Source organism: Bactrocera tryoni, chromosome 5, assembly GCF_016617805.1.
Source record: "Bactrocera tryoni isolate S06 chromosome 5, CSIRO_BtryS06_freeze2, whole genome shotgun sequence".
Taxonomy (NCBI): Eukaryota; Metazoa; Arthropoda; class Insecta; order Diptera; family Tephritidae; genus Bactrocera; species Bactrocera tryoni.
In genome coordinates, this window is record NC_052503.1 from 67,742,358 (window position 1) to 67,756,145 (window position 13,788).

At 34.6% G+C, this 13,788-nt stretch overlaps 1 protein-coding gene across 1 annotated transcript; it reads right to left on the reverse strand.

The window, feature by feature from the left end:
- Positions 1–7,842: 7,842 nt before the first annotated feature.
- Positions 7,843–9,704, reverse strand: LOC120777886. Its single transcript, XM_040109448.1, has 2 exons — positions 9,638–9,704; positions 7,843–9,250 (listed from the first exon to the last, which is right to left on the reverse strand). Exons 1-2 carry the CDS (start codon positions 9,690–9,692, stop codon positions 7,941–7,943), a joined length of 1,365 nt encoding a protein of 454 aa, XP_039965382.1. The 5' UTR covers positions 9,693–9,704; the 3' UTR covers positions 7,843–7,940.
- Between the last annotated feature and the right edge of the window lie 4,084 nt (positions 9,705–13,788).

Here is a 13,788-nt window from a genome sequence, read left to right on the forward strand (position 1 = left end):
TTCTGATTTGTGTGATTGTATTCAGATGATTTGTATAAAAGCCTTCAAATGATTTCGGAAAACCACAACGGGATATTCGTAATCAGCCACGCTCTGCGCGAGTGTACAATCAGTTCATATAAAAATAAAGTTCTGAATAAAAAATTTAACGCTTTTAGATTTAACAGAGAAAACATGAATATGAAATTCGGAAATTGCGCAGATATGATATTCTATATATGTACATCAAGTCATGCGCAGTGGACATGATATTATGCACTACTCGTAGCAGGAACACATTGAAAGAACAAAATATATAAGGTAACCTCAAGGCTGACGGTGGATTGAGCATATCCAATGTTAATAATAGTACGTTTGGTCGTGACAAAAGTTGTTACAGATGAAGTATCACTATCTTTTACTTTTTGCTAATATTATTTTGAGTCGAAATTCACGATATTCAGAAAATCGATAATCTCAAAAAATGTTTCAGGTCCTAGGCCCTATTAGCGCCAGTTTCATTTTTCATTGGGCCAATTTGCGCCAGTTTAATTTTTGTGAGTGTGTAATCCAAACTGGCGCACGGGGGGTTGACAGCGGATCTACCAGATTTCAAAATTTTTTGCTCTCTGCGTGTGCGCGACAGCAAATTGCCGAACACGGCGCGACTTTTCAAATGTAAACTCGAATTAATTATTCTAACCTCGATGAAATGCACATCTAATTATAGAGTATTGGTCGTGGAATATGAATTACACATTTTATGTGAAAAAAGTATAGATAATTTATAAAATCACAATTTATTCCCTGAGCTGGCGCAAGTGGGCTCCCTGGCGCAGAGGGGTATACTAACCTTAACTTTAAACAAGACAAACCGTTAACTTTGGCTGTACACTTCACAGAAGCATTTCTTTTAGTAACTAAGTGCCCAGTTTGTATGGAAGCTATATGCTATAGCAATATGATCTGAACAATTTTTTCGGAGATTATATTATTACCTTAAATGATAGTCAATGTCAAATTTCGTGAAGATACTACGTCCATTACTAAAGTTTTCCATACAAGCCCTTGATTCCGATCGTTCGGTTTGTATGGCAGCTATATGTTATAGTGGTTCGATATCAGCAGCTTCGACAAATGAGCAGCTTCTTGAAGAGAAAATGACGTTTGCAAAATTTCAAAATGATATCTTAAAAACTGAGGGACTGGTTCGTATATATACAGACAGACGGTCGGACAGACAGACAAACAGACAGACAGACGGACACGGCTAACTCGACTCAGCTGAATATACTGATCTTTTCTATATATTTATAGGGTATATACTTTATAGGGTCTCTGACACTTCCATCTTCCCTGTCCAGAGTATAAAAATTATTAGCATTTATTAATTATAGCAATTGAAGGATCGCTTTCACGTTATAAATTTGATACACCGTGATCATGTTGGCATGTGGGAAAGCATTAAATGATATGAAAAAACCACAACGCGATATTAGTAATCAGCCACGCTCTGTGCGAGTGTACAATCAGTTCATGTAAAAATAAAACTCTGAATAAAAAATTTAACGCTCATGGTATGCCTGCTTTGCGATTGCTTTAAAAGAACAAAGTCTATCAACAACAGAGAAAACATGGATATGGATTTCATATGAGTCAAGACATGATATTATGCCCTTTTCGTAGTAAGAACACATACAAATACATAACATGGAAAAATTATCAGCAGAAACTCACATCTTGTTTGTCCGTGTATAGCATGGAGAGTATCGCTTTCTGGTTATAAATTGGAGACACGGTGATCAAGTTGTGAGTTTCGATTTAAAATTATATCAGTCAAGTTACACTTCAATCGTTTACCATGGAAATCAACTTTGCGTTGCTATCTTCCATGTTATTGACATTTGTTGTCAACTATTCTTGTGCGTCTGTCGTAATTTGTTTCGTAAGAAATGGTTTAAACATAAACAGGACTTTTAACTCCGAAGATGTCAAGTATGCAACTGCACGTGTAAGTCTGGAACTGACAGAGGATGACATTTTTGTAGACAGCAACCATGCCATTGAGCGAAGTCAAGAAAAAAGGATGTTAGTGAGTGATACAGAGTGTAATGAAATTATCAGTCAAAGTGCAAAGTCTTCCATAGAAGTTTGCATTGTAAATGATCAATGCAAAACATTTGACTTGGAAAACAACGCAAAAGTCAAGACCTTGCGCGATAAGTTGCTCGCTTCTTTGCCAGCATATTACAGCGACGAAAAATGTGCCGATATTGTTTTTCTAAATGACAAAAGGCAAGTGATCCAGAGTGAATACGAAAAAGACATGCCACATCGAGATATTGTGAAAAACGGTAGAATCGAAGCATACAATAAATTCATCGACAATACAACTGAATTGGATATCACATGGCTTTTGTACAATCATCGAGTGAAAGTGAACATGCTCATGCCATTGAGTAGTTTGCGATATTGGATAACGAATCCAAATGCTTGTCCTAATTTAAAAAGTAAACTAAATTTACCCGACAAGGCATTGTTTCCAAATGCTATCGACGAGTTAGCACAAAATTGGTTAACTAGAGACAAACGCGCGCAACTCGATCGAGTAACAAGCCGAAACGTGGTGAGTACTCAATTGGTTGCACCGTACGCCCATGAGAAATCATTGTCTATAGAATCTCATGCTTATAAGACTAAAAAATCGGAAATCCCAAGATTATACTACGTTGACGTGAACGAAAGAGATAAAGTAGCTTTTACCGGATCGCGAACTGATGAATTTGAGGATAATCAGTTAACGCTCAAAATATCTTCTCGGTCGCCAAAAGACAAGATACTTTTACCGTTAAAAGATGTCCGATCAACAAATAATCGAGCTGTATCCTGGACTAACGTCGTCATAGCAACAAATAATACTGCTGTTACTTTGACCGTCACATGGAAAAATCATCAACCCGGTTATATATACTATTGCGAGTTATTCGATTTCCGTGCAAACCATGAAATGCATTATTTATATGGCATTGTAACTGGAAATGGTGTCTGCCAATTCAGATATATTGATGATAACAATACTCATTATGATTTGTTGTTCAACAAAGAAGTACTCATAGAAAATGGGCAAGATCTCTCGAAATTCCGATACGAACTAGGTGTGTCTATGTATCCTAGTCGTCCTGGTAAATGGAGCTGTGATAAACGTAGAAAGAGAGAAACACAATCTGTTGGCAATACTGACATACACCAAGATCAGATAACGATGGGCGGAGGAGGAAAAGGCAATGATACGGGCCATCAATTATCAAAGGAAGGTTGCGGGTCACACGATGAAGTATACAGAATAGAGAATAAACGATCACTGTATTTCAACGTTTTTATTTTTAAATCACAAGAGATTGCTGAAAAAATTATTGAAGATGTTGCCACATTTTGAAAAATATATCGAATATTTTTCTCCATAAGTGTCATTTTTTGCTATTTTTACATTGAATATTAAAACTTATCACGAACAACTTTCAAATTTTGAAGAAATTGATATCAGAGACTAAAAACAAGAACTTGAAAGAATTTTCAGTTTGCAATTTTTATAAAATATCTTAATGATTTTTGTCAACCGTTCTGCATAGAAAGATAGTTTGTGAAGTTTGCAGTTCGATTGAATTTCGTATTTTCAAACTTGAATACTTGATTATTGCAAATTGTCTTGTTAATTTATTTGATACGCAATTATTTGTTTTAATATGTACTTTGTGCACTAAATATTTATATTTTATTTTTCTTCAAAAGAGCTAACTAATCTAGTTCTAATGTAATAATGCATATAGGCACTGTGTAATTTCTTTTTAATATATGTATTCATTTCACAGCTGTTTTTTTTTGTTACTACTTTTTGCGATTATCAGACCCATTCCGAAATGGTTCACAACACATTATATATAAATATGCATTGGACATTTTTACCGTGGACAATAAAGGATAATAATGAATAATAATAATGGTTTCATTGACTTTTTCTTGCCGACTTATTAAATATCCATCAAAATGAGTTCTGTAACAATTTATTTGCAAGTTCTCTTAATGTTTTGTGGATTAACATTATGGATAGTCGCCGTTTCATCTATTTACAGCAGGACAAGCAGGACGATAGAACAGATTTATCACAATTCCCACGACAGTCGGTTCTACACACCGGAATTGATTTGGGTTTCATCCGACCAAGGGCTGTTTTTTCGGAGATCTAAAAAAAAAAAAAACAGATTTATCTATCTCATGCCTGAGTTCACTACTGCGGAATGAGAACAAGTCATAATTCTCGTACATGTGAATAGTGCTGTTTTTATAGCCTGAATAGGGTATATTAAGTTCGTCACGAAGTTTGTAACACCCAGAAGGAATCGTCGGAGACCCTATAAAGTATATATATAAATCATCAGTATGTCGAGTTGAGTCGATTTGTCCGTCTGTCAGTTTTTAAGATCTCGTTTTGAAATTTTGCAAACGTCATTTTCTCTTCAAGAGGCTGCTCATTTGTCGGAACTGCCGATATCGGACCACTATATCATATAGTTGCCATACAAACTGAACGATCGGAATTAAGTTATGTTATGGCAAACTTTCACATTTGACAAAGTATCTTCACAAAAGTTAGTGCAGATTATTATCTAAGGCTACAATGTAATCTCCGAAGAAATTCGACTATATTCGACAGATCGGCTGACTTTAGCAAATACATAGCTGCCATACAAACCGAACGATCGGAATCAAGGGCTTGTATGGCTAACTTTCGCATTTGACGTGGTATTTGCACGAAATTTGACATGGATTATTGCTTAAGGGATTACTATAGCATATAGCTTCCATACAAACTGAACACATAGTTACTAAAAGAAATGCTCCAGTGAAGGGTATATTAGCTTCGGTGTAGCCGAAGCTAACGTTTTTTTTGTTTAATTGTATTTCAAAGCAAAAGATTGTTAAGCTCAAAGCTTGCTGTTGAAATGAGTTAATCATTCACCCCCTCTACCCGATAAAACTGTCACAATTCGTTCGACACATTCGCCATACACTCATTGCACATCAACATTCGCTTAGACACTGCGCCGCGTCAACACCTCGCTACTCAACCGCAATTATACTTTTCGACCTCCATCCGCGAGAACTCGATCGCCAGCTCCAGCAAGTCGGAACAGGATTGTCGTGTAAAATTTATAAATACAATAAGTATAATTCCGTTTAAGAAATTGTTAAAATACAAACAAAATTATTTATACAGACGGACGGACGGACGGACAGACCATACGAACAGACAGACAGACTTACATGGCTAAATCGACTCAGCTCAACATATTGATCATTTATATATGTATATACTTTATAGGGTCTCCGCTAAGCTTCCTTCAATTCTTGTTGTTGGGTGTTACAAACTTAATATACCCTGTTTAGGGTATAGAAATTGGTAATATGAGCAAATGTGTAAATAAAAATGGAAAAAAAATAGAAATAGAATTGCAATTTTTATTATTAATTAATTAAATTATGTAAATTTGCGAACGCGTATTCACCCCATAAATCGTCTCAATAAATATTTGTATATATTTTTTGATATTAATTTTTTTTTACCGTGTATCAGCTAAACGTATTTGCGATATACTCGCAATGAATTTGTATATAGTTTCTTATTTTTTAGTACGTATATCTTTTAAGATAAAAACGCAAAAAAGAACGAAAATAATAATGACCCAAAATTATAAGTATGTATATATTTATATGCATATAGTTATGCTTTATGTTTGTTTGTTTCTTTGTCGTTTCCCTTATCGTTTCGCACAATTGTTATATATGTACATATGTATGTAATACGTATGTGCAATATAGCGAATGCGAAAGAAGATACACTTTCTTTACATTTATCATAAAGTGTCTGTGCCGTTAACTTGTATGTATGTATCTTTTATACAGTTGAGTACATTTACTTATATGTGTACATATGTATATATTTGCACTTAGTTTTTTGCTCGCCTTTACTTCTTTATTATAGGCGATCCTGCTTGTAGCTTTATCAGCCCAAGGGATCTCGCCAAAACTTGCAAGTAAGAATACTTGACGTTGAAAAATTTTTGTTTTTGTTTTTGAATTTGGAAAATTATAGTGTGCTTGGAAACACAAAATAAGCAATAGGCAGGTACCGTAATTTTTTCATTTATTTCGGTACTTATATACATAAATATGTATACACCGAACTGTCTAACTGGTTTTTCGTTAAGCCAACAGTTGGGTTTTTTATAATTAGCTCAATGCCGTATTACAGCTAAATAATTTTATTAAATATTTAATTAAAATTATGTTACTTTTTTATGGTCTATGGGCAATACTTATATCTCCTCTGGTTCCTTCTCGTTCTCTCTTTTTGGTCTCTTTCCTATTGATGTTCTCCGTTTGGAGCTTTTATCCTCTTCCCACGTTGCTTGCAATACTTGTCTGCTGCAATGGAATCCTATGTACGTTTTGGGTTTTTATTTTTGTCTTGGATGTTATTTGCTTATTTTTAATGCGCCCGTATTTTATTTTTAGTTTTTTTGTATTTGTTTTGCTTTAGTTGATTTCGCGTCCACTTCGTAGATTTGATCACTTAAATATGTATGTATGTAAGTATTTTTTTTTTGTGTTATACTTTTTTTTCTAAAACACACTTTTATTCTCTTGGCTTGTGTATCTTCACCATTTGTTTGTTGTACTTTTTGGTTGGTTCTGTTAAATATTTTAAGTGCATGTCTAAGAGACTCGAAGGACCATTTGTTTGTTGCACTTAGTTTCACAGGGTATGTGGGGGGTATACTTACGCTGACTTTTAATTACGTATCCCTTTGTGGTTTTAGTTAAATTAAAGATTTCCAAAATTTAGAAAATAAAAAATGTAGGAATTTACATATTTCCCTTTGCGAGCAAACTTCACACAATTCTTTATTTTTATTACACTGTTCACTGTTGCTGCACACGCGAGCGGCAAGGAATTCCAAATTTGGACCAGTCCTTCAAACTAAAATTGGCCGATCAACCGTTGACGAGTTGGCGAGACGTGTGTATGCTATACGGTCGTAAGAATCGAATTGGGGTCCACCCCGATCCAACCAATCCTTTTTGATTGGTTGGGTGGTGAAAACGATTATGTTGTGCAGTGTGGTTGGGTAGATGTATGACGTGGTATGGTTGTGTTTGTTGCGTGGGGTTGCATGGTGTGATGCTGTAAGTTGGGTGATGAATGTTGTGTTGAGGGGCGAGATGCCATGAAGTTGCATGAACAAAAGAGGTATAAATTGTAATCAAAATATTAACACCTACGTCAAAAGTACATTTCCAATCATTATGGACAACAGAAATAAAAATGTTAATTTTTGTACATTATCTGTCAACACAGAAGCTTGGAGTCGCTTTGATAGTTGATCATAATTGTATGCTAGTGCAAAGACCAAATTGTTTATGAATTATGTCTACTTTTTGCCTTTTTATACTTTTCTATTTTTTCTTCAACGTTTTCTTACAAACATCAAGGCCAACCGATCGTACGAATGAGACAAACATGCCGTCGACAACGCCTTTAAAAATTTGACCGTATATTCTATGAAGACTTTGTCATCTAATATACGTAATGAAAGCATATAATGAGGATGATATATGATTACTCAGTGCGTAAGAACAATTTTTAATGCATTATTTTTCACCGCTCATTGCTCATTCGATCATGCAGGTAGGTTAGGTTTCGCTCGATAGCACCTCCCTCTGTGTATATAATAAATGTTTTTCAAAGAAGATCAATCGAATTGCTGGTTATGAAAAGAATAAAAATACAAAGAAGCAAACAAAGTTATAAACTGAGCATTCTTTTATTGAAAATAAAGATACGAAACATTTTAAGACAAGTTGGATTGCGCTTAATTGAATTTTTTCCCAATCTGTTTCGCTCAGAAAGAATGAACATAATTGTCCCATATATCATTCACCAATTGCAACATATTTATATGGGGTTGCAAGTTGCTGATGGATTGATGATGAACGTTGCTTATGATCAGCCGTCGAATTTCAGCAAACAAATTACTGTGATTTCTTAATAAGAATTTGCAGGTCGGTACAGTATTATCCAAAGCGATGATCCGCCAATTTTCTTTGATTTCCACATTTTTCATGAAAGACGCTATGTCTGTCGCCCCATCTACCGTTGCCGTGATACGTTCATCAGATGAAAAATACGATGTCGTGTCAACAGAGCTCGAACCTTTTTTAGAAGAAGCGCCCACACTTGCACCAAATGCACTTAATGCCGCACTGAACTTTGTTTCTAAAGCTTCCAGTTCTTTCGTCTCATTCGAAGCACTCGATTCATGCAATGATTTGACGACGTCCAGTCGTCCTCCAAGAGTAAATTGATTCGTTACGTACCATCCGTAACGGTTCAATAACTCGACGACAAGTTTCGTACGATCGTATGATGATAAGTTTTTGTTGTCAACGATGGAATAAAGTTCCTCGACGAATGACGGGTCCACATCTATTTTTCTTTCGTCCACATACAATCCTGTTTTCTTGTTTAATAGTGAGACGACTGCATGCCGTGTTTTCATTGAACTTTTCGACGTGGAACCTTTTTCTTTTGAATATTCCGCCTTCACTGATATGATGAATGCTGATATTTCGGTGGAAAATCCATTTTGGCTGGATGCTGTCGTTTCTGTGGTATGAACCGTTTCGATAATGTGCTTTTCGATTACGACGCTTGGCGTTGGAGGATGTTCAACTGGTTGATAGGTTTTGTCGAAGATGACTGGCGACAAGATGCCCATCTTGAAGAGACCCGTGTGATTATCAAAGACAAGACCTCTCGAAAATCTTCTCACTAATGCTTGTCGTGGAGTCAGTTCCACTCCTACAAATAATTTGTATAGTCGATCAGCGTTCGATAGATTATACGATACATCAATTGCTTGACACAATGGTGTCGTTAGAGGTATAGTGGTAAAAGGCGAGACATCTTTGGGTGGATTCAAAGATCTTACGGATGCAGTATGTGAACTCAAGGAGATATGTTGTACATTTTCCAAGTAATCGAGAAATTGACCGACAGTTTGATTTTCGAATTCAGTGACGTTCAAATAAAGGGCCGATTTTGTTTGGACATCTTCCAAATCGAAAATCGAGAGTTTGAATATTTGCGACGTAATGACCGAACAATGTTCAGGAATTGGAATAGTTGGAGGAGTTGGAACAGTCGCCGTATCTGTAACGAAAAATAATTTTGAATATATCTATGTGTATATTTTGATTCAATCTATGTGTATATCAATAACGAAACGTGGCCCCTTTTTTTACATTTCCGCATTAATGAGAAACAATCGAAAATTCGTTTCAATTGTTTCAGTAACAACAAAGTTAACAACTTTATATCGACGGTGATAATATTCCCATTTGAAAAATCAGAATCCTTATTTGACATTATCTTGTGGAAGACCATTTCTTGTAAATCAAAGTAAACATTCAACCATTTTTCTAAAAATTTTTTGTTCTCAAGTTTACTTTTCTGTTTGTTAAGAAATAAGACATTTGTCTTCACTGATCAAAACTATTTGTTTTCTTCCAAATAAATAACATAAATATGAACACTTACCACCAAAAGAAAACAAAAAAACCATGAATACAAAGGACAGCTTTATGAACGACATTTTCAAATGAAGTTTTTGCCTGCACTAACTCTCGAATACAAGCCAAGTCGTTTGATGAAACGATACTGAGCTCCGTTAAGTAAACGTTTGGTTTTATATACTATTCTGATTTGTGTGATTGTATTCAGATGTTTTGTATAAAAGCCTTCAAATGATTTCGGAAAACCACAACAGAATATGTGTAATCAGCCACGCTCTGTGCGAGTGGACAATCAGTTTATATAAAAAAAGAACTCTGAATAAAAAATTTAACGCTCATGGTATGCCTGCTTTGCGATTACTTTAAAAGAACAAAGTCTCTCAACAACAGAGAAAACATGGATATGGATTTCGGGAATTACGTGGGCGTGCTGTTCAGACATATGAGTCAAGACATGATATTATGCCCTTTTCGTAGTAAGAACACATACAAATACATAACATGGAAAAATTATCAGCTGAAACTCACATCTTGGTTGTCCGTGTATAGCATGGCGAGTATCGCTTTCTGGTTATAAATTGGAGACACGGTGATCAAGTTGTGAGTTTCGATTTAAAATTCTATCAATCAAGTTACACTTAAATCGTTTACCATGAAAATCAACTTTGCGTTGCTATCTTCCATGTTATTGACATTTGTTGTCAACTATTCTTGTGCGTCTGTCGTAATTTGTTTCATTAGAAATGGTGTAAGCGTAAACAGGACTTTTAACTCCGAAGATGTTAAGTATGCAACTGCACGTGTAAGTCTGGAACTGACAGAGGATGACATTTTTGTAGACAGCAACCATGCCATTGAGCGAAGTCAAGAAAAAAGGATGTTAGTGAGTGATACAGAGTGTAATGAAATTATCAGTCAAAGTGCAAAGTCTTCCATAGAAGTTTGCATTGTAAATGATCAATGCAAAACATTTGACTTGGAAAACAACGCAAAAGTCAAGACCTTGCGCGATAAGTTGCTCGCTTCATTGCCACAATATTACAGCGACGAAAAATGTGCCGATATTGTTTTTCTAAATGACAAAGGACAAGTGATCCAGAGTACAGACGAAATAGAGGTGCCATATCAAAGTATTGTGAAAAACGGTAGAATCCAAGCATACAATAAATTCATCGACAATACGACCAAATTAGATATCACATGGCTTTTGTCCAATCATCGAGTGCAAGTGAACATTATTTTGCGATATTGGATAACGAATCCAAATGCTTGTCCTAATTTAAAGTAAACTAAATGTACCCGGCAAGGCATTGTTTCCAAATGCTATCGACGGTTTAGCACAAAATTGGTTAACTAGAGACAAAAGATTGAAGATGTTGCCACATTTTGAAAAATATATCGACTACTTTTCTCCATAAGTGTAATTTTTTGCTATTTTTACATTGAATATTAAAACTTATCAGGAACAACATTCAAATTTTGAAGAAATTGTTATCAGAGACTAAAAACAAGAACTTGAAAGAATTTTCAGTTTGCAATTTTTATAAAATATCTTAACGATTTTTGTCAACCGTTCTGCATAGAAAGGTAGTTTGTAAAGTTTGCAGTTCGATTGAATTTCGTATTTTCAAACTTGCACACATGATAATTGCAAATTGTCTTGTTAATTTATTTGATACGCAATTATTTGTTGTAATAAATCTTTGTGCACTAAATATTTATATTTTTATTTTTCTTCAAAAGAGCTAACTAATCTAATTCTAATGTAATAATCCATATAGGCACTGTGTAATTTCTTTTTAATATATGTATTCATTTCAGAGCTGTTTTCTTTACGTTACTACTTTTTACGATTATCAGACCCATTCCAAAATGGTTCACAACACATTATATATAAATTTGTATTGGACATTTTTACCGTGGACAATAAAGGATAAAAATGAGAATAATAATAATGGTTTCATTGACTTTTTTCTTTCCGACTTATTAAACATCCATCAAAATGAATCCTGTACCAATTTGCTTTGCAAGTTCACTTGATGTTTTGTGGATTAACACTATGTATGTATAGTCGCCGTTTCGACTATTTAAATGGTAAGTGAACGTGATACAGCACTTCCGACGAGAGAAAGATTTAACTAACTCATGTCTGAGTTTAATACAGCAGAATGATAATAAGTCATAATTATCGTACATGTGAATTGTGTTCAGTTTTTAAAATTCTATTGTATCAGTTGCCGTGAAACGATAAAACTCCAGTAGCTAAAACGTTCAACCTTTTACAAATATCTTCAGCGTTTACTTAAAGTATGTATCATATTCTATTTGACGGTTAACCCAACATAACTTGTTCCTCTATTTTATTTTACACAGAAAAAACGATATTTTAGCCAACACACTATAAATGATACAAACGAAAATAAATGTAGCAGCAGTCGAAACGGAGAATATAAAGAGAGATAGATTGATTGAATGATTTATTTAACACAATATTGGATGAAGATCCATTCTGCTAATTAGCAGGGAACATCATACAATTTTGTAAGCAATATACACAAGATTTCATCTACAGGGAACTGTGTGTCTCTTACAGTAGTACCGCTTTACTCGACAATTATCAACCTTTTGCAATATATACAGAAATAAGGATATTCATTAGTGAATAGTTATATAACAATTTATTCATTTCTTGGGAAATACCAACTACTCAATTTAAATTATTCCACTTATACTCACATTCGCGTTTAAAAAGAAAGACCATTGTATTTATAAAAAGCACAATATATTTATAAATATGTTATTATTATGTACTCGTATATTATAAAAGCGTGTGGAACGATGTTGATTAGATCCAAAGGTAGTCTTCATGCGGCGCAGTATAGAATCGGACGTTGCTGCTGCGCGCGGGATGGATGTTGCAACTGGAAGGTGTATCAAAACGAATAAGTTCAACATCCTTTCGCCAGCCCTTTTGTTAAGTGGGTTGATTGATGTAGAAGAGTGGTGAGTTGTGTTGTGCGGTGATGTATGAGTATGTGTTGCAATAGTGTGCGCCTGTTTTTCCGGGTAGAGGGGGCAGATGCTTAACTCATTTAAACAATTAGATATGCGCGGTGAACAATAGATGTTGACAATCTAAATAGCTTAATGGTAGCCTAATAGCTGTAAAATGTAGCAGTTGTCGAAACGGAGAATATAAAGAGAGAGAGAGCGCGATTGATTGGTTACGTATTTATTCCAATATTGGATCACAGATCCATTATGAAGTATTATAGTAATATATTTTATAAAAATAAGGGTATCACACTTTGAATATAGAATGTCACATGAAATATTCCGTATGTGGAAACAGCATCAAAAAAATTATGTACAAGATTTAGCTAACTTACATATAATACCTGACTTAACGCTGAAATGTACTTTGCATATACGTAAATAAACTTGCAAAGATAAATTTGAGTTAGCACTAACACCTTATAGTTTACAAGACTTAAAAATAAAGTATAAGCCTAAAACTTATAACTGAAGAGAGAGAGAGAGAGAGAGTTTATTTTGCATACAAAAAATTGATCGTTAAGGTAGATTTCCGATAACAATCGAATCCCTCTTAAGTCAATTATTGAAAAACATTGAAAACGAACAAAAGAGTACTAAAAGGGCGAAAAAAATCTTGAAAAATGAAATTACGCTCGAACGTGGAGCTTTGAGAAAAAACCATTTTGGGGCACAAAATATCGGAAAACTATATTATTTCTCTGATGGAGCAGAATCTAAGTACAAAAACAGATTCACTTTAGCGTAGTTGTTGAATCATGAAGAAGATTTTAAGTTACAAGCTGAATGGCATTTTTTGTCACATGTCATGGGAAGGGGGCTTGTGATGGAATCGGAGGGTGCGTAAAAAAGCATGCACATCGAGCAAGTCTGCAGAGATGGAACGCAACTCTAATAAACGAAAAAATTGTATGAGTGGGCAACGAATTTTTTTGAGAAAATATTTTTTTTTTAAAGCTAATTAAAAATTTTAAAACTTTAGTGACTCTAGTTTTTATGAAAACGTTATAAATACCGTTTCTTTGGAAAACTGTATTGAAGTGAAACTTCTTTAGAAAGTCAGTGAAATTGAATTGAATTTATATCAATTAACGTGGCGACATATTACGGCAATGTCAAGCC

What these genes read in the sequence shown, in the direction of transcription:
- LOC120777886 (XM_040109448.1), bottom strand. Translation starts at nt 9,692, where the DNA reads ATGTCGTTCATAAAGCTGTCCTTTGTATTCATGGTTTTTTTGTTTTCT. An exon ending in TTTTTTGTTTTCTTTTGGTG is followed by an intron (nt 9,251 to 9,637) that starts GTAAGTGTTCAT and finishes TTTTCGTTACAG; the next exon opens with ATACGGCGACTGTTCCAACT.